At 45.2% G+C, this 26,331-nt stretch overlaps 1 protein-coding gene across 2 annotated transcripts; it reads left to right on the forward strand.

The window, feature by feature from the left end:
• Nucleotides 1-478: 478 nt before the first annotated feature.
• On the forward strand, nucleotides 479-25,960 carry LAD1 (ladinin 1). Of its 2 annotated transcripts, XR_014527420.1 has the most exons (11): nucleotides 479-1,147; nucleotides 15,894-16,037; nucleotides 16,990-17,572; nucleotides 18,397-18,546; nucleotides 19,261-19,304; nucleotides 20,264-20,336; nucleotides 21,761-21,895; nucleotides 22,716-22,805; nucleotides 23,363-23,456; nucleotides 24,605-25,197; nucleotides 25,580-25,960. XR_014527420.1 is itself a non-coding variant. In XM_083508576.1 (10 exons), exons 1-9 carry the CDS (start codon nucleotides 1,110-1,112, stop codon nucleotides 23,426-23,428), a joined length of 1,323 nt encoding a protein of 440 aa, XP_083364702.1. In that variant the 5' UTR covers nucleotides 479-1,109; the 3' UTR covers nucleotides 23,429-23,456; nucleotides 24,605-25,960. The 2 variants fall into 2 exon arrangements, 1 of the variants encoding a protein (XP_083364702.1); XM_083508576.1 differs by having other exon boundaries at nucleotides 24,605-25,960.
• Nucleotides 25,961-26,331: the final 371 nt, after the last annotated feature.

The following is a 26,331-nucleotide window of genomic DNA, read 5'->3' on the forward strand; positions in this document are numbered from 1 at the left end:
CAGCTTCAGATCAGCGCACCTTGCTGCACCTGCCTTGGATAAGGGGCTCAGGTGTCAGGTGGGTGTTGTACAGGGAGGCACCCACCTCATCCAGCCTCCTAACTTCACAAGGCTGGATGGAGCACAACTCCTTCATGGGCCCTGTGACTCACTCCTTGGGAACCTGCCACAGCCCAGCAAATCACAGGCAATCGCAACGATGGTTCAAAAACAAAATGATCGCCACCCATTTGCCACCAGCATAAGGTCTCAGAGACAGGGACTTCCTTTGGAAACAACCCTTGGGAAAGTCCGATTTTCCTTTTTTTAAAAAAAAAAAAAAAATATGACATGCTGACCATGGGTGTAACTAGGATTTTTTTTGGGGGGGCAGACTTTTGTTAGGGGGGGCAAAACTTCAGATTCGTATTAATTTGGGGGGAGGAGCTGGCCCCGTCCTCCCCCCGCTATGCCCATGAAAGTGACCAAGTTGCAAGTTAGCCCTCTAAGCATCTGGGTGCCTCTGATCCTCTGATTCAGTGGGACACGGATGACTTGATGGAGTGTTTTTCTCCACCCTCTCTCTCTCTCGCTCTCCTTTTTCCACCTCCTCTGCCTGCACAGCCGTGGAGAAACCGGAGGCAGAGTCGGAGAGGCAGGAAAAACTGGTTCTGAGCAGGGAGTTGCCCCCGAAAACCCAGGGCGCCTTGGCCCTAGCGTGGAGCTGAATTCAAACTCTTCCCCAGCCCGGGCAACCAAAGAATGGCTGCCTTTGTGCGCAGGCTGGGTCACGTCCCACCCTCGCAGGGTGCCTTTTGCAAGGTGCTGCTAATAGACAAATTACAGCTCCCAGCCTGTCAAGGTAGATAACAGCACCATGTGATGCAGGCGGCCCGGCAGTCGACGGGTGGCACCGCAGGGGAAAGGTGCGCAGCGCAGCGCAGCGCGGAGGAGGCAGGAAGGGGACGGGCGAGCGCAGCGGGACTCTCCGCCTCGTGAGAACCGGGGTGCTCTTCTTCCCGGAGGATCTCGCTCCTGTCTTGATGCCCCGGGAAGTTTTGCAAGCGCCTTGGAAAGAATAAGGAGCGAGCAGCCACCGCCACTGGCCAAGCCCAGCGGAGGAGATCAGCATGGCTTTCGGCAGAAAGAACTGGTCTGCGCTTTCCAGGTGGGTGCTGCTTTCTCCTTGAGCCGGAATCCCCCCGGGTTGGGAAGGAAGGAAGGAGGGGTCTTGGACAGCCAGAGAGGAGGAGGAGGAGGAGGAGGGGCAGGGGGCAGGCAGAGTTTCTTTGGGATCCTGCCAGGGAGAGGGCAGCGGGGAAATCCTCTGGGCTGTAAGGATTCCGAGGGAAGAAGAGCAAAACTTGCGCATGGATGTCCTTAGAGGCGGATGGTGCCTTGGCGCAGGTTAGAATTAGTTGATTAGTAGCCCCTTTAATATACAAACGGAGCTTCACATTTTCTCTTCGCCGGAGGCCAGTGTGGGGTGGAAACTTATGCTTCTTGGGGCGGACTCGCATCTCTGCCCGGGCGCACAGGGCTGGGTGGTTTCGCTACAGGCGATTGCTGGATTGGCCGCGGATTGTGGGAACGGACTCCACGGCGAAGCTGGGTTAGGGTGGAAGCGGGGCTGCACATTCGGAGTTGGTTAATCGCTTAGAATCCAACCATTAGGTGAAGGGATTTTAAACATGTTGGTTGACTAAAAAGATGCTCCCTGCCAGATGATGATGATGATGATGATTCTCCAGATAGCGAGTAGCATTTTAAGGAAGCATTCTCTCCTGTGCGTGAGAAAGTGGGGTTACCCTTTCTAGGTTGATGCCTGCTGAGAAAGACAGAATAGTTCAGCTGGTTAGAGCATGGTGCTGATAATGCCAAGGTTGCAGGTTCGATCCTGATAAGGGACATCTGCATATTGGGTTGGACTAGACTAGATGATCCTCAGGGTCCCTTCCAACTCTACAGTTCTATGAGTCTATGAAAGTGTGCCTTTCTCCCTTTAGAACTTTTCACCACCCATCCATCACATGCTATAGTATAGAGATTTAAATGATTGATTGCAATGAATGGACTAATGTTTCATTGTTTGGGTGAGTGTCCCAGTTTGAAATGAGGAGAGTACGAAAGCTGTATCTGTGGTGTTACGGTATATCTCTGAACTTGGTGTTGCAGCTATCAGGTAGCGAGCATGCATATGTCACCCCAGTCCTCAGTGGTTGCTTGAATGTGTGAACTGACTCCACTAAAAACCACAATTGTCTTGATTTGATGCGCTATAGTGGTTCTGTCTAATAGCTGGGATAGTTCATTCACACATTCAGCCTATGACTTCATATTAGAGTGGGCAAGTGATAATCATAGTTGTGTGAACCAGAACTAGATTTTATGTAGGGCTGCACAGCCATTCCAAGCCATGACATATTATTCAGGGTCACAATTCAACTTTCATCACAAGTTGGCCAAAGGAAGCAGGATGCAACCCAACCGGTATGTCCAAGCATTACTTGCAATGCAGAGGATGAACCTCTTAGATTTATTGATGCTGCTCTTTGGGGTGGCAAAATAATATGGGCCAGTTCCACTCTTTCTCCCATTTTACAGCTGAGACTATGGGATAGCAACCTGCCCAGGGCCACTTAAGGCAGGACCGCCAGGGAGCTTCTTCCTGTCTCTTGTCTTCAGTGTTTAACTGCCAAGCTTGAAGTTTGAGTGAAGACCCTCCCCTCCCCCGCTCCACTCCAATAAAATATAACGTGGCATCATGGGCAGCCCTTTGCCAACATCACATTGTGGATCATTCAGGCAACACATCACATTTGAGCTGAGCTTCTGCCTTTTCTCTGTGGTGGTGATCAAACGAGCAGATCTAGTTCCCAAGGAAAGTACCTTGCAGCACACGCCTAGTGAGCTAATAATCAAAGTAAGATTTGATTCCTGGGCTAAGTCCAGCAAGTGGCTTCGTTGGCTTTTGCACTGGGGCAGAGGAACTCCCAAGAACCACCCTCAGAGAAAAGTACAACCAAACCAAACAAACAAAGCTGTTTTTGAAAGCTGCAGGCCCATTGATTGCAAGTTTTAAGTCAGTTGGCAACCTGATCTAACTGATCAATTGATCATAATAGTTCAGTGGCAGCTGGAGATTATTTGGGGAAGGTTAATGATTTTCCCTGACTGAATACTACAAGGGGAAAAATTTGCTTCAGTTTGTAATTAAAAACGAGCTTACCTAATTTTCACTTTCCAAAACAATGTGTGAACTGAACATCGTGATCTTTCAAAATTCACATATATCTGAATTCTGCAATGTAGTTTTCTGGCCAAGTAATGTGTACAAAAATTAGTAGGGTAAAGTATGTATAAAAGTGCAAATATTCTTGAAAAATTAAAAAAAAGCTTTTATTTTAGGTAAAGTTGCCTTGCAAAAGTGAGTTTATCAGGCAAAACTGTGTACAAAAATGTGTGTATCAGGAGAAATTCACGCTAAGATACTGTTGAGTTTTCATGAGGACTTCACAAACTGATGTGGAAATTGGAGAACTGTGTGTAAGGTTGGGAAAATGAGAAACGGAAAGAAATTGAAATTGACAGATTCATCCATTCCCAACTACAAGGCTTCCTGCACTCTTTGGAAAATCATTTTGATACCTGAATGAATACACACACACATTTGGCTCCATCTCTGAACCGCCTTTTGGTCTTGGAAGGGCTTTGCCCCCAAAAGTGGCACAGAAATATTACAAATACATATAGACAGGCAAACTGATATGGGCTAGAGTTGGGCCGTGATTAAACCATGGTCCTGTTTTGAACCTCCAGCCTTTCTTTTGGGGACTGCCACAAGAGCCCTCTGAATCAGACCAAAGGCCCAACTTGTCCAAGACTAGCTAATGTGGTGCCATCCAAAGGTTGCTGGACTCCAACTCTCATCAGTCCCAGTCAACCAGCATGGTCAGGAATGAAGGGAGCTGTAGTCCAATGGTCACCAGAGCATGAGACTATTAATCTCATGGTCACAATTTTGAGACCCACATTAGGCAGGAGATTCCTGCATTGCAGGGGGGTTGGGCTAGATGATGCTCCTGGTCCCTTCCAACTCTGCAATTATATGATATGATATATGATAACACCTGGAAAGCACCATGTTGGCTATCTCTGATCTGGTCTAACATCCTTCTTCCCAGAACATCAAGCCAGGTGCCTCCAAGATGCCTCCAGACCGAGCATCAAGGCAACAGCCCTCCCCTGATGTTGCTACCAACTGGCTGGTGCTGCAGGTTCACATATACTGCAAGACGAGAAAATTTCAGAGTCCTCCACCTGCTCTATAATATTTTTTTGGCACTTGGCAATGATTGCTCATCCCAGATACAAATTGTCCACGACAATGTCAGCGGAACTGAACGCCCTTGTCTAAATGGAACACCTATGGTTAAGATCTAATTAAAAATCCATGTTTTTAAATTGGTAGTTAAGGAAGTCATTGTTATTCTCCCAATAATTAGAGTGATTAATGTTTCCCAGCCCTATTGAGAATGCATTCATTGGTGTGTCATGAAAATGGATGATGCTGTCATAGCCACATGGATCACGGATCTCCCCAACCAGTTTGCATGGTGTATTCCCCCCTCTTCCTGTGTTACAATCCTCATTCCAGAAGTGCTGCAAGTAGGGAAGGAAACTTAAGGAAGGATGTGAAAACAACCACGTGATATATTTGGTGTGGTATCTTATGTACGATACCAGATTATGAATACAGTAGAACCTGTTTTGCTCTGATATCTTAGGAATAAGGCATTTGCACCTGACAGAGACGTGTCTCTATATACTGGTGGTGGAGAGAAAGCCTACACATATGAAGTCCCGGAGGTCATTGTACCTGCTACAGAGTTATCCTCATCTTGGAGGTCTGAGTGTATTGTAGCAACTACTTGATAATCACTTGACTCCAGCAGATCCCTGAGGCTGACACTGATGTGCAACCCTTAGCTCTGGTTTCTAGCATGGAGCCAGGGTGCTTCTGAATGGTAGGGAGAAATTTTTAGGATACAGTAGCCTTGGTGAGAAAGAGGTAGCCTGCAGTTGTTGTTCACACATTTGGCTTTTTATAAAAAGGGTGGGAAGAGGTCAAGTGTAAATTGATGTGTGTTGGCACAAACCGTACATAAGAATCACAAATAGCCAAATTTACATGGTCTCCATAGACCAGGCATAGGCAATCTCGGCCCTCCATATGTTTTGGGACTACAACTCCCATCATCCCTGACCACTGGTCCTGTTAACTAGGGATGATGGGAGTTGTAGTCCCAAAACATCTGGAGGGCCAAGTTTCCCTATGCCTGCCACAGACCCACCAGAAAGTAATGAGCTGGCCATTCCTCAGTGACTACAAAGGAGGTGGGATTCCCATTTGGTGGATGTTTCACTTAAGACAGAAATGTTGGAGCAAATGCATAGCTTGTGAACAGGATATTTCCTCTGAATCTGAAGCTTTGATACTTGTTCCCGTGTTTGTGACTTTTCCTCTCACAGGCATGTGGTTTATGACCATCAAAGAATACAGCTGCATCCCAAAAGTTCATTTCCTCTAATTGAGAGATTGGTTTTGTATGGATTATATAACTGAAATTGTGTGGCTCTTATGTGTGCAAAATTCAACCATTTGAAAATCTCTAGTTTAGTTCAGCCTTGTCCTGCCTGGAGCCTGGAGATGTCGCTGGATTCCAAGTCCCATCAGCCCTAGACAGCATGACTAATGATCAGGGCTGATGAGAGTTGTAGTCGGTTAGGGTTAATTTAATAAGAACTGGCAGAATACACCTGAAGTTTCTAGTTCTATTCAATGGCAAGGATTTAGGCACTTCGTCATTGAAGTGGATGGACTTGCAGTGTTTAATTTTGACTGAATTCTGCCCAGTGATATTAAAATATATTCAAAATTCCCCCCTTTAAGTCTTTGTGCACACTAAGTTTACAGGTGATAATCACAGGTCTTGAGCATACCTATGCATGATGAAGTGAGTTGGAGGGAGGTCCAGTGATGATTTCTCCCTAATTCTAGTCTGATGGAAGTGAGAGCATTTGTCATGTCCTTGCTATTCATTCATCACATCTCTGATTATGGCACAATAGGACAACCTAAATTAAGAGTCGGGATTCATGTGACAATCTTAAGGATGTTATCTGCTCATCTGTCTGCCCCAAAATTCTAGCTTCCCCAGAGTTCCACACCTTCTTGTTTCTTGTTCCTTGTTGCTGGTGAGATGCCAAGGAGTGATGTAATGTCAAGCCTGGCGGAATTTCAATTAAGTGATGACCTAGACTACCCCCATCTTTTGGGAGTTTCACATGTAATCACAACGTTTGTATTATCTACACATAGAGCAGGGCAACCTGATGGGTGGGAAGAGTTAAAACCCCATGTATATTGCCCAAGTGAGTAGACTAGATGCTAACATCAACATGAGCCGAGGATGGGATAGAAATAACACAGAAAAATAGGCAGTGTGTTGGACTAAGATCTGGGAGGCCGGGGTCCTAGTCCCCATTCAGTCATGAAGCTCACAGGTGACCTTGGGCCAGTCACTGCCTCTCAGCCTAACCTACCTCACAGGGTTGTTGTTAAGATATCTGGGGAGAGGGGAGAACCATGTATGCCCCCTTGAGCTCCTTGGAGGACAGGTGGGATATAAATGTATTAAATAAATCATAGAATTATAGAGTTGTAAGAGACCCTGAGGGCCATCCTAGTCCAACTCCCGGGAGTGCAGCAATAGAAATAGTTTTTCCTGTGCAGTGATCAAAGTTGTTTGTGTTGTTTAGGTGTTAGTTTTGTTTTGAATAATGCAAACATAACAAGAGCAAAGGGGGTAAGTATGAGGAGAACAGGTTATAGCTCACAAAGAAAAAAATGGAGACGGGGAATTTAAGTGCTGTCAAGATGATGAGTGTTTAAGGAGGGCAGCTACATGTGTATGCAACTCTTTTGGCGTGTGCTGTTCAGATGTCAAATAAGTGTCTATGTAATGATCCTGGTTGAACTCCTATAAAATAGAAACCGGGGATTCCAGAAGATTGCGTGACCTCAAACTTGAACTGACAAAAGAAAAATGACAAAATTGGCAATGATGGAACCTGAGCGCAAAGGTAGCTTCAGTGGGACATGCACAGTAATCTCAACTAGAACAACTTGAAAGACAGGGAGTTTGAGGGAAGAAGACAAGAGAAATCTCAAATCCTGCTGCTGTGGGACCTTGGGCACTAGGTGGTCTGTATGTGAGGGTGAGGGGAGGCGGGAGCAGTGTCTTCTCAGCTTCCTTCCTTTTATATTTGTGATAAAGGAAAGGAAGAGCTGTGCATTGTCTGGCTTCAAAACAGGAAGGAGAAAAGATACTTTGGAAGACTAAGTCTTGTTCCTGGAGTGGTTAATATGTGCCTGATTTCCTGTTGCATCTTGCTTTCTTTTGGTATCTTGTTTTGACAATGGCTGCAAACACATTTTTGACAGGAAAGCCCTTCCTTAGCTCTTCAGTTCTTGGTAATGCATTCCAATTGCTCAAACTCACACAGCCAATTATGAGTTTCCTGTCCAGCATTGGTTACATCTTCTGATTTATTAACAAACAGCCCTGTTCAGGGAAGGTTTTAATATTTAACGCTGTACTGTTTTTAACACTTGATTGGGAGCCGCCCAGAGTGGCTGGGGAAACTCAGCCAGATGGGCGGGGTATAAAATAATAATAATAATAATAATAATAATAATAATAATAATAATAATAATAAAAACACATCTGTGAACCAGTCAAAATGCTTAATATAAATCAAGGGTTTCCCATGTTCCTTAACACATATTTTCCTGCTCAATATAATGCAGATTTTTAATTTATGTTTTGAAAGGTAAAACATTTTTAGACATTCCTTGAATTCTGGCATGTAGGAAATCGGTATAGTGCCTGCCCCATTCCAAAATGTGCCTGTTCATCTGAAGTTCTGAGAAGAACCTCTGTACATGCGTCAGCTGTGTATGTCCCTATTGCAGAGTTCTGACCAAGCTGAGATTGTACACATGTATGATTTATATGTGTTATGTACTAAGCTTGGATCCTAGATCAGCAGGTAGGTAGGATCCTAGAATGCAACAACTGATTGGCTTGTAGGAGAAGACCAATCAGGCTCCAGGAGGAAGTTAATCAGCCTGTTAGGCTGGTAGGATCGTAGAATGCAACAACTGATTGGCCTGCAAGAGAAGACCAATCAGGCTCCAGGAGGGAAGCAGAATCAGCCAATCAGATGGGACTCATTGTGCAAATAATGTATATAAAGGCCTGAGGTTTTGGGGAAAATTCAATCACTGTTTTACAAGCTGCAATAAAGAGCATGAAATCACTGCAGGACTTTGAGTATATTTCAATATGTGAGTGGGTTTTATTCAGATATTGGCAGGAGCTGGTGGGTGAGAGTCAATGATGTGGTTGGTTAGGTGATTTGAGACTAGGGATAGCCAGTGTGGAGCTCTCCACATATTTGCTGGACTCCCATCAACTCAAGCCAGTATGGGCAATGGCCAGGAATTATGGGAGTTGTAGTTTAGCAGCAACTGGAAGACACCTCATTGGTTATCCCTATTCTAGGCTCTGGAATGAAAAGTTTTACAGGGTCCCTTCCCTTTAGATGGTAACGTCTATTACTTCACCTATTTCAAAATGTGGTGAGCCCCTTCCTTCCCCATCCACACCACTGCCACTGTCATTCCTGCTGAGTGGGGCCAAGGACTTCTTCCCCAAAGTCCTACCTGAGTGAGAGTTAGTGTCATGAAGTAGGGAAGTGAATTTGATTTAAGGTTCTACTTTTGCCCGACTGTCACTCTACCTTGGCCAAGTCACTTGTCTCAGCTGTAGTTCCCCTTGGGACAAAAATAGGAATTCTGGGAGGAAGGATTCAGCTAATGAGCCCTACAAGTGGAAGTACTAGCACCATGGGGCTTTCTCCCATTTCATTCAATGCCCCTTTAGTGCTATGTTGCATTCCTTCCAATGGCTGTCGGGTGGAATTCAATGTAGCATCAGGTAGGATGTGCATGACCGTAATGAGGTCACCCATATAATAGGACTTCCCTCTGCATGTCCTCTCCATCCCTAAACATGTTCTGGGTTTCCTCTAACCCTGCAGAGCAGATTTAGGGTGTCCAGAGGGACCCAAGGTGGGAAGTTTCAATTGCATGAGTCAAGGCTCATTCAACAACTTAGCTGAAACTGGCCTATTGTCTCTAGATTGTTGCCTGAGCTAGCACAATAAAGATAGCAAAGGGAATTTGCTATTTTGAAGTGTTTTATGATAAGTGGCAATATTTCAATCTTTTATTTTTTAAATATTATATTAATTGTATATCACTTTTCAGTATACAAAGTCCTTTTCTTCACTTTTAAAAATATGAAGTTAAATAAGAGCTTTCATTGATATAACTCTCCATTTATATATCTGACCAATAACTTTCTTAGGTAGTTAAGGCTAGGAAATTGTGGCATTAGATTTAGATGCACTATCACTGAATACACACTGCAAAGAGAACCAGGTTATTCAGGTCTAGTTATCTAGGTTATCCAGACCAACCACATCTTTTTTTTATAGTTTAGTCAATCACTGTGATACAGTATATCTTGATTTCAGCAAAGCATTTGGCAAGGACTGCCATGTTATGCTTGTTGATGTGATAGTGAAATGTGGACAGGGCAATACGTCTGTTAGAGGTTCCTATTATTAAGCTCAACACACCACCTGCTGCAAGAGTTCCAAAATCTGCTGGCTGGGACTAGCTGCGTAGCTAGCCGCTCAGGTGCCTGGTGTGGTGCGTGCGTCCACTGGCTGGGTCTGTTGCTCTAGAGAGAAGCCTAGAAGCAATGGGTGAAAATTGCAAGGATATAGATTTTGGCAAAATGTTAGGAAAAACTTTGGAAGAGGTTTGATTGGCAAAATGCCATCACTGTGTCAGCTCTTCCCAAGTGGAGCTCCTATCCTTGCATTTGCTTTTAATCTGTTTCTCCCCCACTTCTGCCCCAAATGTTCCATCACTATCCACTGCATCTTCACAGCAGCACCTCTGCAGAACTGTAGGCTGGGAATTAAGGATGAGAGGTGAATATTTGCCTGAGGCCACAAGTGAGACCATGGCTTAAAAAGTCTTTGATCTTTGGACCACACAGGATTATGATATATTAACTCATAATGATGTAACTGTTTGCTTATGATATTACAGATTCCCCATATGCAGTTTAATTTGGCAAATTTGCCTTGGCAACAATATGGGCTAGACATTCTCATAGTTTCATTCCAGTACTTGTTTTCCTTGGTAAACAAATACCTGTACGATTTGTAATAATATCGGGAGAGCTGTGAATCGTTCTCTTAGTGAGCAGATGACTTGCATATTAAGGCAGCAAGATCAGAATCTACTAGGAACCTGTCCTGCACAAACCTCATTGAAATGAATTATTATTGGCGGATTGGGACTGAAGTTGCAAAGACTTGTGCATTGCTGAGGTCATGATCAGATATACAGATATAAACCTCTGGAGAGTGAATATGCTGCAAAAACACTTGTGGAGTGGTTTTGCAATGTTTTTAAAATCATTAGCAAGGATTTCCTAATCACCAGGCAGTTGTGCAAAGAGAAATAGGAAAACCTCTGCTGGTTTTGATAAAAAGTGAGGTTGTATGGGACATTTTCACTTTCCCAAAGTGCACCTGTGGTGAACATGAAACAAAATTGCTCTTGGGCAGTTCAGTTTGGACATGTGAGGGCAAAAGTATGCAAAAGGATGAGCTCTGCTCCCAGCCTCACTGAACATCTCTCCCCCCACCCCCAACCACTGACCTTAGTGTGTTTAGCACCAAGCTCTGGACAGTTTTCTTGCTGTTGTTACCTGATGAACCTGACAAGTTCAATGAGCCCAGATAAACTAAATTTCCTGATGGTGAGGAAGCTTGCAAGTTCTTTCAGGGAAACATGCTTGCAGACCACCTTCTCTCTCTCTCTCTCTCTCTCTCTCTCTCTCTCTCTCTCTCTCTCTCTCAGGTGAAACATTTATTCATTAAAAAAAACAAAAAAAAACACCTTGGCTGCCATGTTGTAGGGAGGGTGAGAGATGGGAGCCCAGTCCACAGTGACTGAAAGCCAGTGCAGGTATCATAGTGTGCACAGTTTTTGTTATTTCAGCCATTATACCTCGTGGAGAAGTCTGCTGCTGCCCTCTGTGATGTGCAGCCCTAGATGACTCTTGGTGGTGGCCCAGAAGCAGCCTGCCTGGACCGAGTTTGCAGCCCTCCAAGCCAGTCTGGCCTTGCCTGAGCTGTGCCATGTTGCCTTGCCAGGCAGAGTAGCCGGGTGGAAAAGCATACTTGTAGAAGAGGACACAAAAATATGCATGAAGTTTGCACGTGCTGATTTGAAAGTGTGGATGTGAACGTAGAAACAATGGCTTACAAACTATGAAATAGATCTCATCCTAGTGGAGAAGACACCTCATCCGTCTTGCCATGGCAAAAGAAAAAAGCTAATAATAATAATAATAATAATAATAATAATAATAATAATAATAAATTTATTTATACCCTGCCCATCTGGCTGGGTTTCCCCAGCCACTCTGGGCGGCTTCCAAAAGAATATTAAAATACTGTGATACATCAAACATTAAAAGCTTCCCTAAACAGGGCTGCCTTCAGATGTCTTCTAAAAGTCTGGTAGTTGTTGTTCTCTTTGACATCTGGTGGGAGGGCGTTCCACAGGGAGGGCGCCACTACCGAGAAGGCCTTCTGCCTGGTTCCCTGTAACTTGGCTTCTCGCAGTGAGGGAACCGCCAAAAGGCCCTCGGTGCTGGACCTCAGTGTCTGGGTAGAACGATGGAGGTGGAGACGTTCCTTCAGGTATACTGGACCGAGGCCGTTTAGGGCTTTAAAGGTCAGCACCAACACTTTGAATTGTGCTCGGAAACGTACTGGGAGCCAATGTAGGTCTTTCAAGACCGGTGTTATATGGTCTCGGCGGCCGTTCCCAGTCACCAGTCTGGCTGCTGCATTCTGGATTAGTTGTAGTTTCCGGGTCACCTTCAAAGGTAGCCCCACGTAGAGCGCATTGTAGTAGTCCAAGCGGGAGATAACCAGAGCATGCACCACTCTGGCGAGACAGTCTGCAGGCAGATAGGGTCTCAGCCTACGCACCAGATGGAGCTGGTACACAGCTGCCCTGGACACGGATTTAACCTGTGCCTCCATGGACAGCTGTGAGTCCAAAATGACTCCCAGGCTGCACACCTGGTCCTTCAGGGGCACAGTTACCCCATTCAGGACCAGGGAATCCTCCACACCTGCCCGCCTCTTGTCCCCCCAAAACAGTACTTCTGTCTTGTCAGGATTCAATCTCAATCTGTTTGCCGCCATCCATCCTCCAACCACCTCCAGACACTCACACAGGACTACCTTCTGACCTTATGAAGTTTGAGAGAGGAAGGGGCATGTCAATAAAGCTGAGGGTGTGGCGGATGCGTGCACCCCATCTCTCTACACACCTTTGCTTTCACATCTCCAGGCTAAACACCTGAAGTTGGCTTCATTTTCATTGCAAAAGAACAACGTTTTCCCATGTTGTCATTCTTGTGGATGGGGCTCAGAAGCCTTTGATAGAGGATGCTGATGAACCGCATTGTTATAGTGGAATGTGTCTGCCAGCCAACTTTCAGGCTTGCCTATGGCAGAACTGCAGCAGAGCAGACTGCAGACAAAAACCCTCTTCTGGCTGGGTTCCCCCATGGTCCCAACAGGAATGCTTCAGTGCAGGATGATCGATCCTGCTCCATGCGAGCAGAAGCTGTTGCTGGACTGTCCGTGTATGGAATGGATGTAGTACTAATGTGCTGTCTGTTTCAGCATGTATTCCTCATTCAGAATAGATGCAGGTGTTGGTAACATACTGTAAAACATTTACTACTTACAGTGATCTGGCAAAGCTTTCATACATGGGCCTATGGCAGGATTTCTGACTGAGTGCTGGACTGTGCTTAAGGCAGGTGCCTCCAGAAAGTATGGTCTATGACTCCCCTAAGGCCACCCCAGCATGACCAGGGATGGTGCACGAAGCAGTCCAGCAACACTTAGCTTAAAGGAACAGTACAGTCGTACCTTGGTTGTCGAACGTTTCGGCTCCCGAACGTTGAAAACCCAGAAGTGAGTGTTCCAGTTTTTGAACGTTTTTTTGAAGCCTAACGTCTGATGCGGCTTCCATGGCTTCTGATGGAGTGTGGGAAGCTCCTGCAGCCAGTTGGAAGCTGCGCCTTGGTTTTTGAACGGTTCCGGGAATCGAAAATACTCCCGGAATGGATTAAGTTCTACAACTAAGGCACGACTGCACACAGTTAATTCACTTCTTCCTCCTCCTCTTCTTATTCTTCCTAAAAAAAAAAGAGAGAGAGAGAAAAAAACCTCAGATTGTAGAAGAGGGTGGGGCTCTCTTGTTATGATCTACGAACAACAGAAGGGAAGGGTCTATGAGTCATGAATGGAACAGAAGTTGATGTGTACTCCAAGCAGATTGCTGCCCTTTCTGATTTCATTACTGGCTGCAGGCAGGCAGCTTGCTGCTCCAATAGGATTTTAAAAATTCAGTGCAAAGGTTTAAACACACTTCTTTTTCTTTCCTCTTTGTCCCATCCCGCCCCTCCCCCGCTTATTCCCCACTTCCCCATTTGCATGGCCCTCTCACAAGAGTGGAAAACAACACAGCGTAACTTTTTATTGAAAGTAAAAAAAAAAGCAGTGGAATCCATGGCACAATAATGATTAACCAGCATCCTGTGATAGCAGGAGTGGCAGCTTTCTTGAATGCCAGGGGGCTGGGCACGCCAGTGCCACAGTCGATGGCTGGAGCCATTTCAGTCGCAGGAGTTTCAGCAATGCCCACCAAAACAAGTTGAAATCTTGGGGGCTTTCACACAGAGATCTGTGCTCATGAAAGCCTGTACACAACCTGTTCTGATGCATCTGCCTCTCCACAGCTGTCTGGAGAACAGAGCTGTGCCCAGGAGATGTGGAACTCTGGAGATATAATGTAGACATGAGAAATCTGGTGCCACATCACATCACAGTTTCCCTGGGACTGGTTTCCCACCCCCACCCAGTTGTGTGCTAAGGCACAAAGAAGGAGAGCAAGAAATGTTCACTGATGCATCCCCCCTCCCCATCCCCCAATCTGTGCCCACATCCCAGCAGGATGGAAGGAGACCAGCAGCAACACAGCAGCTCTGTAGGAACACCCCATTTTTGCAGAGAGTCTTGGTGAAAAGGGGGCATTCTGTTGACAAGGCTGGATTAGGATCTCCTGTCCCTGTGGTGCATGCTGCCCAAGGTGGGTTGCCTCAGGTTGCCTCACTGCTGGGCAGCAAGCTATTTTAGGGAATGCAAGGCAGACCACTCCTCAGAATTTGCTGTCTGAGGCAGCTGCCTCATTCTGCCTCATAGTAGGTCTGGGTCCTGTCTCCATGTAACCACACCATCTCAGAATACATATAAAGTATGTGGTACAGCAAAGACAACCATGTTTGGTGTGTGTTTGTGTGAGTCATGTGAAATTTTTAAAACCAATCTTGAGTAAGAAAAGAGAGGTTTATATATGCAATTATTGTCCTCAGCTACATTTATTTAATATATATTTAAAACTGCCTTTCAGGGTAAAAGGCCACCTCAGAAATTGAGCACAACTAATTAAAACAGCAGAAAATAAAAATAAAAATTCAGCAACCGGTGCATTTATTTAATTATTATTATTATTTATTAAATTTGTATCCCACCCAATCTAAACGTAGACTGGAGAATCCAGGCATTTAGGCCTGATCAGGGAGGGAGTCAAATACACTTCTAGTCATCCCAAAAAAGGCCCTGTATCTCATGCAGGGACGCGGGTGGCGCTGTGGGTAAAAGCCTCAGCGCCTAGGGCTTGCCGATCGAAAGGTCGGCGGTTCGAATCCCCGCGACGGGGTGCGCTCCCGCTGCTCAGTCCCAGCGCCTGCCAACCTAGCAGTTCGAAAGCACCCCCGGGTGCAAGTAGATAAATAGGGACCGCTTACCAGCGGGAAGGTAAACGGCGTTCCGTGTGCTGCGCTGGCTCGCCAGATGCAGCTTTGTCACGCTGGCCACGTGACCCGGAAGTGTCTCCGGACAGCGCTGGCCCCCGGCCTCTTGAGTGAGATGGGCGCACAACCCCAGAGTCTGTCAAGACTGGCCCGTACGGGCAGGGGTACCTTTACCTTTACCTTTATCTCATGCACAACAAACTGATGGAACATTTTGGCAGATCCTTAATTCAGGCCTCTATTGCCAATCTTGGCAGGTCCATAGAGGTGTAAAGTGGCTTTCCAGTAACCTGGTTTTTTACCATTTAAGGCTTCTAATGCAACAACCAGCAGTTTACATTGAGCCCAGAGATGCGCTGTGCAAACAGATCAGGATGAATGTGCAATGAAAAGCTTGTCTGAAAGAGACCTAGAAGACAGTTCTGCAAAGGCAGAATAAAAGCAAAACTCTCAGAAGCCAGAAGAAATAACAAAGCCACTGTCAGAGTGCCATTGGTCAAATGCTGCACTACAAAACTTAGTCTTAAGAGAAGGCCTAGTATGAGCCAGGTAGTCCTCTCCAAGGAGGACATTGCAGAACTGTGATGCCATAGCCAAGAAAGCTCTTCCCTGTATGCTCTTCCCTACAGTAGCTCTGGTGCGAAGGTGAGGGACACAGAGAAGGGCCTCCAATGTTGATCTAAGTGCTGGGGTGACTATGGGCATTATCCATCTAGCTCATTCCATCAGTGCAAGGATTTCTGAGTCAGCAGCAGCTCAATAATGCTTGTTTCTCTCCCCCCATCCTTTCCCTTCCAGCCTGGCCCAACAATGGAGTACTGAGGATGAGGAAGAGCAGGAGAGGGAGCGCAGGCGGAGGCACAGGCAGCTGAGCTCCACCACCGAAGTGAAGGAGGAGACCCCCAACACAGTGCAGAATGCAACCAGCCGAACACCAAATAGGTATATGTTTGCGGGGAAGGGGAAAACAGAGCTCTCAAGGCTCTAGAGGCTGTTGCTTGGTACTGCAAGGGAAAATGTACAAGGTATGAACATAAAGTTTGGTGAATGGTCAGCGAGGAATATTTGAACATACATGCCTTACAGGCCTTCAAAGTATCTCCCCTCTGATACAATGCACTGTTGACAATGTTCGTAGAACTGTTGGAAACCTCTGGAGAAGTCCTCTTTTCATACTGCTTTCAGTTCCCCCGTCACAGCAGCTTGGATGCATGAAATGTTGGGAAATCTGTGCCCTTTCAGTGTGGATTTCAGTTTGGGGGGGGGGGGGGAGAAATCCGGTGGGGCCTGATCGGCAGACTATGGAAGGTGGGACAACTCAGTAACCTCAGTAAGGCTTTCACGTGGAATATGCAATTCTTTTGCCATCTTTCGGACAGACAAACGCCGATCCCGCATCAATAACTCAGGAACTCTGTTGACATTTGCCGCTGTTCTGCTCGTCAACAGTCTGCCAGACTGAGGGTCGTCTTTGATGGTTTGCCGCCCTTCACAGAAATGCTTAAACCACTGTCTTTCGAGTTACAGCTTCATCTCCATACACAACTGTGAGCATTTTGTAGCTTTCCAATGCCGATTGTGTGTTCGAATATTTCTTGCTGTCCGATTTATATGACCATTCACCGAACTTTCCAGTCACACCTTGTATATGACTCTGCACGGTTATGCAGAGGTTGAAACAACTTCTGACTGTGGGGCCTGAACCAAAATTCCACTGATTTCCAAGTCTGGTGAAATCTTTTGGTTGCTTTAGTGTGGGTTTGGGAAAGGCGAGGGAGAACAGGATCAAGGAAGTCTTGCGGGTGCCATTGGGCACCCATAACCCGGGATTCATGTCAGCTCCTGAGCTCTAAAGGGAACTTTTGAGAGCTTCCTTTCTCTTTTTTCATTGTAGGTTCCGGGGCTCCTTGGAAGTAAAGCCCTCCAGGCAGGAGAATTCAAAACCTGCAAAGGAGAGGACACTGGAAGAGGTAATAAATAAGCCAGATGACAGAGTAAGGAGGAGAGTGGAGATGTTCAATAATGTGAATCAGGAGAAAAAGGAGACAGTGCCTGTCAGGAAATGGAAAGAGGAAGCTGCTGAAAAGAAAGCTAAGTCTTCTTCAGAACCACCCCAGGAGAAGAAGGAACCCACGGTGGAAAAATGTGAAAGCCTGGCTCAGCAAAAGGAGCCCGACAAAGAAAACCATCAAAACCTGAGTGAGGAAAAGAAGGTGAGAAGCTCAGAGAAACAGGAAAACTTAGATCAGGACCCCAAGAAGGACCCCAAAGTGGATGAGGATTCAGTCTTCAGCGAGGAGCAGAAGGCACTGAAGGAGCACAAGGTTCAGCGACCGGCCGCAGTCCAGAATGAGGTGGCCACACAGCAGCCTCTGCGAGCTTCTTGGGAGCGTAGGAGCATCAGCCGGCTTGAGGTGAAGATTAACCCCAGGGTCAGGAGCTTCACAGAAGCGGCTCCAGCTGCCTCTGGACCACAGGTACTCAGTATTGGAATTTTAGAGGGAAGAAATAGAAGCCAAAGGGCTGGAAGGGAAAGGCAGTAGATGTGCATTGGGTATCAGTGCAAGTCAGAGGTAGAGTGAACTGGAGTCTCCACAGTTGTCAGCTTCATTCAGCACTGGGATTGAGAAGCCAGTTGGTGAGAGCACAGTGCTGGTAACACCAGGCTTCAGGCTGCATATTTCTGCATTGCAGTGGGTTGGGCTAGATGATCCTCAGGGTCCCTTCCAACTCTATGATTATATGAAAAGTAAGGAGTAAATAAACTTAAAGGAAGGAACTCTGATGGAGTGGAAGAATGGGACATCATCAGCCGTTGTGGGCTAGCTAAATCAAGGATGGGACTACAGGTTGTTCATCTGTGCTATAAATAAAGTCTATCTCACATTATTTTATTTGTTCATATATACACATAAATGTGTAGACCAACATTCAGGCTAAAAAAATGCCTCCCAAAACACTGATTAACTTTAAAATATCCATATAAAATAAAACATTAAAGCTATTTTAAAATTTAGCATCAACTTCCCCCAAACATGTCTTAAAGGCCAGCATAAACTGCTTCCCAGTAGCCCAGCAAACACCATCAAACACAGAAACATCTACTTCACCAGCTCCCAAATGCCACAATCAACCGATAAGTCTTCAAGGCTTGTTATGAAAATGGAAGGATGGATCTCACTCCTAAATGAATTCCATAATTGAGGGGCCACTTCAGAGAAGTGTCCCTGCCATTATCGTATCAGCCCAGACTTTTCTCTCAATCCACCCGATGGTTTCTTGATTCATATTTGTTTTCCAGGCAGCAGAAAGAAGTAGGTTCAAAATAGAAGAAGTGGCAAGCTCTCCCTCTGGTCAGGATGGATCTGAGGCTCCCTTACTAAACTCTCAACCTCTGATTACCTACAGTAGTTCATTCAAACGAGTCAGCCCAAGGACAATCTCATTCCGGGTAGGTATTCATGATCAAGGCAGGAAAATACTCCAGTGTGGTGTAGTGGTTAAGAGCGGTAGTCACGTAATCTGGGAAACCGGGTTCGCGTCCCCGCTCCTCCACCTGCAGCTGCTGGGTGACCTTGGGCCAGTCACACTTCTGTGAAGTCTCTCAGCCCCACTCACCTCACAGAGTGTTTGTTGTGGGGGAGGAAGGGAAAGAAGAATGTTAGCCGCTTTGAGACTCCTGAAGGGGAGTGAAAGGCGGGATATCAAATCCAAACTCTTCTTCTTCTTCTTCCTTTGAAAAGGACAAGAAACCACTTTGTGCATTATTCTATATACCAGGCATGTCCAAAGTCCATTTCAGGGGCCTAATCAGGCACGCCAGTTGATTTAATCTGGCCCCCGTGGCAGTATATGTCCTGGGGTAAAATCCTAAAAAAAGCTCAGCAACTTTGGTCGGCCCTCACACATGTTCACTTCATCAAATCTGGCCCTCCTTGAAAAAAGTTTGGGCATCCAGAAGGGACATCAGGGGATATGTGGCCAGCCCACTCCCCATGTTCCTTGGCTAATTCAATTGCTCAGAGTCTGCCTGCTTGGCTGATCATGCGCAGCCTTAACCGTCCACATTGGAAGGGCATCTTCTTGGCAGGTTTAGTCTAGCAGTTCAATTTCTTCCCTTGTGGCAAAGACCACCATTTCTCACCACCAATTCTTGTGTCTCTAGGTTGTCCCCAGGAAAGAGAAACAAGATGATACATTAAGCAGAAGGTAAGTGGGTATCAGGCTCAGCTAATTCAAGATGCTCAGGACACTTAGGGCTTGCGAGCTTTTGTTAGATTTCTTTCTTGTGGACCTTTGAAATATTTATTGAATTTGTTTGAGTTCTGCATAGAAAACATTAGACCGGGGGGCTGGAGAGTAGAATGCTTTTCTAGCTGTAAAAGGCTGCATGCACACAATTCACCTGGAGCAAATTTTAAGCACATGACTTCCTCAAAAGAATCTTGGGAGCTGTAGTTTGTTAAGGGTGCTGGGAATTGTAGCTCTGTGGTGGGTAAGCTACAGTTCCCATGAGTCTTTGGGGAGGTCATGTGCTTTAAATACCCTTCTGTGGCTTCTTGATTTGTGGACCTACCAAGTGAATTCTTTGCTGCACATTCTTTCAGTTGCATAAATCCACTGCTAAGTGCAGGAAGATCTATTTTTAAAAGCTGCATTGTAAAAACAGTTGCATCCCAGACATAGTCTTGATGTGAACGAAATCTTTGATTCTGATCAGCAGTGGTTAGAATTCACAGTATGAAAATGTTTAAGGTACATTGCTATTTCTAATTCCACCCGGATATTTAAAAACAGGAGCTGGGAAGGGCAAAAATAGTTGTTTCTGCTTTCTAGAATAAGGGTGCATTTAAAAAGATTTTGTTTTTAGTATGAGCTGTGGTATTAATTTAGGGAGTGTTAATTTATTGCCCTCATATTTTTTTTAATACCCAATTTATTTTTTTCTTCCCAACTTACATTTCAAATAAAAATTGTTCAAGACTTAGTTTTCAGACATTTCAAATTTGCATTAAATTTAATTTTAGCTTTACAATGGACTCCAGAGCACTGATCCCAACTTATTAGGCTCCAGTGACCTTTCACTTGGGGAATGAAATATCACTGTTCCTTACAGGATCTTGGAAGGTTTTTGTTCATACCCTGTGTTATTTGCTCTTTTCCACTAGTGCCAGCATGAGGCTCCCAGCAAGCACTGCTAAGCTGGAGGAGAAGCTGGAGAAATATACTTCTGCTGTGCAGGTATGGCAAGGGAGGCTAAACATTTTCAGGCCATGGGCCACATTGGCTCAAGGCCAACATGTCAATGTGGCTGTGACCAAAGTTATAAAAGAGCCTCTTACCACCTCTTCTTTATTAATTTCCCATTAATTAATTCATGATTGATTTTATTTGACTCAATAAATATGCCCTGCCCCGCTTTCACTCTCACATTCCTTACTAACTTCCACCACCATCGCTTACTGTTTTCTTATTCCTCCTGATTTCTTTATTCACTAATTCTTTATTTAATCTTTTTTTAAAAAATATTTTTATTAACAATTTCAACATAACAAATTATCAAGACATATCATATTCATTATTTTTTCCCCTCCCCCCGAGACTTCCCTCAGCTCCTCTCTCTGATTTCTCAGCACATATTATTCTCTGCATGTTATGAAATTATGCATATCCTTATATTATCTATCTACCCTGTTATCAACCAATATGCCAAAATGTCTTGGGCCAGCCCTGACCCATCACTAATGAGTGTTCTGGGGTGCTCAACAGCACCACCTGCTGCTCAGCAATAGATATATAATAGACTCATAGAATTTTAGAGTTGGAAGGGGCCCTGAGAGCAGGGGTCAGCAAACTTTTTCAGCAGTGGGCTGGTCCACTGTCCACTCACACCTTGTGGGGGGCCAGACTATATTTTGAAGGGGGGGAAAAAGAACGAATTTCTATGCCCCATAAATAACCCAGAGATGCATTTTAAATAAAAGGACACATTCTACTCATGTAAAAACATGCTGAATCCCAGACCGTCCACGGGCGGGATTTAGAAGGCGATTGGGCTGGGTCCGGCCCCTGGGCCTTAGCTCTCAGGCATGGATAGGCAAACTATCTAGTCCAACCCTCTGCAATGCAGGAATCTCAGCTAAAGAATCCATGGCAGATGGGCACCCAACCTCTGTTTAAAAATCTCCAATGAAGATGCTGTGCAAAATACAGTACAGTAGCCAAGTTGTTGGGGGACTTGGAAGGCCACCAGAAATCCATATGGCCCATGGGCTGTGGCTTAGGCACCCTGGCATATGACTTCTTTGTACTATGTGCCCATCCTCTGGGTGGGCCATGGGCATGAGTAATTACTAAGCTCTTGAATGATGTGAAAGGGACTCTGGTATGGACATTCAAGAAGCTTTGGCTTGATTTACATCTGAATCAAAAGGCCAAGGGATAATCACACAGGCATCCAAAATGTATCTCTGAGGAAGAGAGGATCATGAATAAAGTTAACAAAAACCAACCCAAACTTTTTTTGGCGGGGGGGGGGGGGAGCAAAAGAATAGCCAGTGAAAGAGAGGAAGATGCTTCTCTGCCAGGCATTGATTAAGTAGAAGAAGAGGTTCTTTCTTGAAATTTGAACTTCTCATTTTGCCTGTCTGTCTTCTTGACCCTAGAGAGCAGGGTCAATTAAATTACCTCCATCTACTCGGAGAAACTTCCATCCACCTTCAGAGGGTGTGGCCAGCAAGCGCAGCATCTTTGAAGCAACTGTCCCCATCCGGGCTGAGACGACCCCCCTTGTGAGGAAGGTAAGGTCTAAGTGCAGTCAGGAACATAAAGCTAAAAGGGATTTGGATACCCAGAAAAAAGTGGTGGGGAGTGTTTAACAGGAGGAAGATGGCACCACCAAGCCCCCAGCCACATCTGCACCATACCTTCAAAGCACTATTATATCACTTTGAGTCATGGCTTCTCCTAAAGAATCCAGTGGGAACTGTAGTCTGTTTAGGGAGCTGAGGCTTGTTAGGAGACCCTTGAAAAACTGCAGTTCCTGGGAATGCCATGACTCCTAAAGTCAACTAAGACTGTTTTAAATGCATGATGTGAATGTAGCCATGATGAAAGTTGCCAGTCAGTGTAGACAATCCTGCGATCCGACCTGTAGAAGGACGTGTGATTTGACTAAGTATAAGGCAGCTGCCTATTTCCCTATGATCCTAATTAATTAGGGCCCCATTTTCATTCATTCATTCATTCATTCATTCATTCATTCATTTTCTCAGATTTCTCCTGCCTTTCTTTCTGCCATGGAATCCAAGGCAGGATAGACATAGTTCTTAGACAGTCTCCCATCTGGGTGCAACATGACCCAGACCTGCTTAGCATTTGCAAGGTGTGGCTTCATGTGCTTTCAGATCATACCCTGGGATATGCCATGCAAGTCTCTGTACCATTCACCTCTGTAGCAGGGTCACATGCTGTTTTTGCTTTGCTTGCCCATGCTGGAAACTCTTGTCTGCTCCTCCTGTCATACCATAGCAAGGATGCTCCAACATAGGAAAGGCAGAGATAAGTGACTTGTTTTCCCCCACTCTGCAGTTCTGCAGTATCTATTCTTTTGTTATTTAGGAGAGTTTGAAGATCCCTGGAGGCGTCACATCTCGCATCAATCTCTGGATCAGTCGAACTCAGGAGCCCAGCAAGGATGAAGGAACCAAGGCATGATCTGTTTCATGAAAACAGTTGGGTTTAACAATGAAGAAGAGGCAAATTGCTTGCGTACAGTCCTGCTCAGCTACAGCCACCAACCTATAAGCAAGGGAGGGGGACCCTCTTGGTGCTTATTTGGTTCAGGAACTTGAGTTGCCTTCTTTAGTTTCACTTTTGGGATTGTCAAGGGCTGCTTCCTTAGGATCGGTCAATTCACTAGTTTCTTGTGCCATTCCAGTCCAAACCCTGCTTTTGCCTGCATTTTGTTATTTGCTACAGGAGATGGAAAGTTGTTCATAAGGGCTGCCATAATCACATCACTCTAGAAACAGCACAATGACCATGAATCTACTCCTGGAAACAGGTGTATTTGTGATAATGTTAGAAGTGCATCTAAACAGGAAAAGGCATGCGTGGTGGGTCCATTTTTTTCTGGAACCATGTGCATCTGCTTGGAGCTACTCTCCCTTTCCAAACTCTGTATCTAGCTTAGCCCACCAAATCTTAGGTAGCCACATGTCAACGTGGGGAGTCTTTTGAAGAGCCTGTGACTTGTCTTCCTGCAGGACATTCAGAAAATTGAGAACAGTGCGGAGTGGAGTCAGTTGGAGAAACGGCCTAATAATTCCTGAAGGAAAACCAGTGCAAGAGCAAACGGAGGTCAGTCCTGAGGACACAAAATGACTTGATCTGATCCTAATGGGTGTCAAAACCACTTTGATTGCAAAGCGAATTCAGTTGAACTGGGTAGACTTCATTATGTGGGCAAATGATAATGCAAGTAGCAAGCTCAATAGATCCACTAACACAATCATTTCTTCTTGCACAATGGAATTTTCCTCCCTCCCCCTGCATACCCTTGAACCCTCTCCACATCTATGCCAGATCCTAGATGTGCAGCTAATTGTCCTTGCACTTGCAGATGGAATGCTGTTTGGTGGAATGCTGCCCTTAGGGCTGTATTCAACTAACCTTTACTCAGAGTGAACCCATTTAAATGAATGGCCATGACTAACTTAGATTCATTCACTTCAGTGGGTCTGTTCTGAGTAAAAGTTATTGAATACAACCTACTGCTTCCAGGTGCACCAGAACAAAATCCCCCTCATCCTCAGTGTGCTACTGCCATCTTGCTGATAATGGAAATAGCAAGAGTAAGATTTAGTCTGGATGCTTTTTGAAGTGATTGTATATGGATCCACTACAAAGACCACTTTGCCCATTTGGAAGGCTAAGACTGGGGCCATAATGTTAAAGGCCCCAAACAGGCATGGAATAGGATGAGCTGAAAGAGCATCAGGCCAATGGTTCAGAACGTGGGTTTCTCAAAGTTATAACTAATGCAAATTTGTAACCCCAAAGAGAGAGACCAGAAATGTGTTCTCATGATCTTTGGTGATAGGTGGCCCAAATGAGTTAAAATTTGCACAATATGTAGTGGTTAGAATGTCAGATTAGGACCTGGGAAACCCAGATTCAAATCCCACCTCAGCCATGAAGCTCACTGGACGACCTTTGACTTACCACTGTCTTACAACCTAACCAACCTTACCGTATTCTTGTGAGGATGGAATGCTGGGGGAGCCATGTGGTCTACCTAGCTCCTTAGAGCTGAGATATACATTTAATTAATAATAATTTGGAGGGAATATTTAATGAAATTGTACCCCCCCCCCGGATATTTACATGCTAATATTGTAGGATATATGCAAACTGGTGCCCAAGGCTTGGATTCAAAGTCCAGATCACCCTTCTTTCTCCCTCGCAGCAAGCTCTGCAGTAGCCTAATGCTTCCTTTTATCTTGCAGGTGTCACTGTACAAGCTGCTCTGGGGACAACATTATCTCCATTTAAATCAAGGGCCTGGACCACTTGAAATTACCCTGCATTCCTTGGTTTCAGACTGTTCCACCAGGCCATTTGCCTGCCAAAGAGTATCTATCAGTCAAGCTGCCTATGGTGCCTTTTCCTGGATGGGGTTTCTTGGTGACTTAAAAAATGCTTCTAATTGGTGGATGGGAAAGATGGCGATTATGACATGGAAACTATATTACCCACGATCCACTTCTGTTCCTTTCCACTCCTGTATCTTCAAGCCCCCAAATAGCAAAGCCTTAAGTTCTACTAGCAACCTTGAAGGTATGAAATACATGTGGCCCATTCTCTGGATTTTCCTTCCGTTTTGTATCTGCCATAACAATAGGGTTCACCATGTAACTCATGTATCCTGCAGTGACTGCATACAGTTAGTATATCTACTTGCCACCAGTAAAATCCACATGGCTGGATCTTAAGAACATAAGAGGAGCTCTGCTGGATTAGACTGAAAGCCTGTCTGGCCCATCATTCTGTTCTCACACTGGCCAATCGGAAGCCTTTTGGAAGCCCATGAGCAGGAAATGTGCCCAATAGCTGCCTCCTACTTGTATTCCCTAGCAACTGGCATTCAGAGACATTCTGCCTCTGACACTGGAGATAACATATAGCCATCATGACTGTTAGCCAGTGGTGATGAAGTCACTGGGATGAAAGAGGCTGATTCGAAGGGGGAGAATTTGTGAGAAAACTGCAACTGGTCAGGGCTGTCCTCAATGGAGATTTCTGGTATCTGAGATAGGGAGATGGGCTACCTGTGTGTGGTGGCAGAAGGGTGCAGGATGCCTCAAAATGTGTGTGTGTGTGGGGGGGGCCTTCTTGCTACAGCAGCCCTGCCAACCCTGTGCAAAGAATTGCTAAAAAGTCATCCTGACAAAATATCAAAGGATGTATGTGTTATCATGCAGTATGGGTATGTTCTTAAAACCAATGGAACAAATCTGTTGTATCTCAAGGCTCAATGTTTCCATTTGGACTTAGGGTGAAATCTTGAGCATTGCTACTTAGAAGGAAGCTCCACTGATTTTGGTGGGATTTACTCCTAGGTAGGTATGCTTAGGACTGGAGCCTAAGTCATGGCAAATTTTAGCTGGATCGGGGCCATAGGTTCTTGTGTGAACCCTGCCCATAACAGCTTATGCCATTGACTCAAAAATCAAACCAGTTTGAGCAGAAAGTTTTTTATTTTTCATTTTTCGTATATTTGACTTATAAACACCTAACTCTAGATTCACTGGTGATTTTGGCTCTTGCTATATTTCATAATAAATTTCACTTTGGTTCCAGTACTTCCTGTCTTTGGCTCTTTTTAAATTGATTCTTAGTTGTGAAGAACTGCACTGGGCTGAAGATCCATTTTGTCTGTTTCCAACAGTGGCTGTCCAGATGTCTCTAAGACAGCCACAAACTGGAACCAAAGGCAATAGCACCTCCCCACTTCTGTACCCCCAGAATCTAGTGCATTCAGATCTATACTGTTTCTAAAAACAAAGCTTCTATTTAGCTACCATAGCTAAATCCATGCTTCTGTTTCTGCCACAGTTTTTAAGCACAGATCTATGACTTGTGGGCACAGGTCTGTGCCTTTTAGGGAAGGATCCCTGTTTCACCACGTTCCCCAGGAAAACCCACTGTTGACCACTGAATTGGAGCAAACATC

Source organism: Podarcis liolepis, assembly GCF_965112155.1.
Source record: "Podarcis liolepis genome assembly, chromosome: 6".
In the NCBI taxonomy this organism is placed as follows: Eukaryota; Metazoa; Chordata; class Lepidosauria; order Squamata; family Lacertidae; genus Podarcis; species Podarcis liolepis.

What these genes read in the sequence shown, in the direction of transcription:
- LAD1 (XM_083508576.1), top strand. Translation starts at nt 1,110, where the DNA reads ATGGCTTTCGGCAGAAAGAACTGGTCTGCGCTTTCCAG. An exon ending in AATATACTTCTGCTGTGCAG is followed by an intron (nt 20,337 to 21,760) that starts GTATGGCAAGGG and finishes TCTTGACCCTAG; the next exon opens with AGAGCAGGGTCAATTAAATT. An exon ending in CGACCCCCCTTGTGAGGAAG is followed by an intron (nt 21,896 to 22,715) that starts GTAAGGTCTAAG and finishes TTTGTTATTTAG; the next exon opens with GAGAGTTTGAAGATCCCTGG.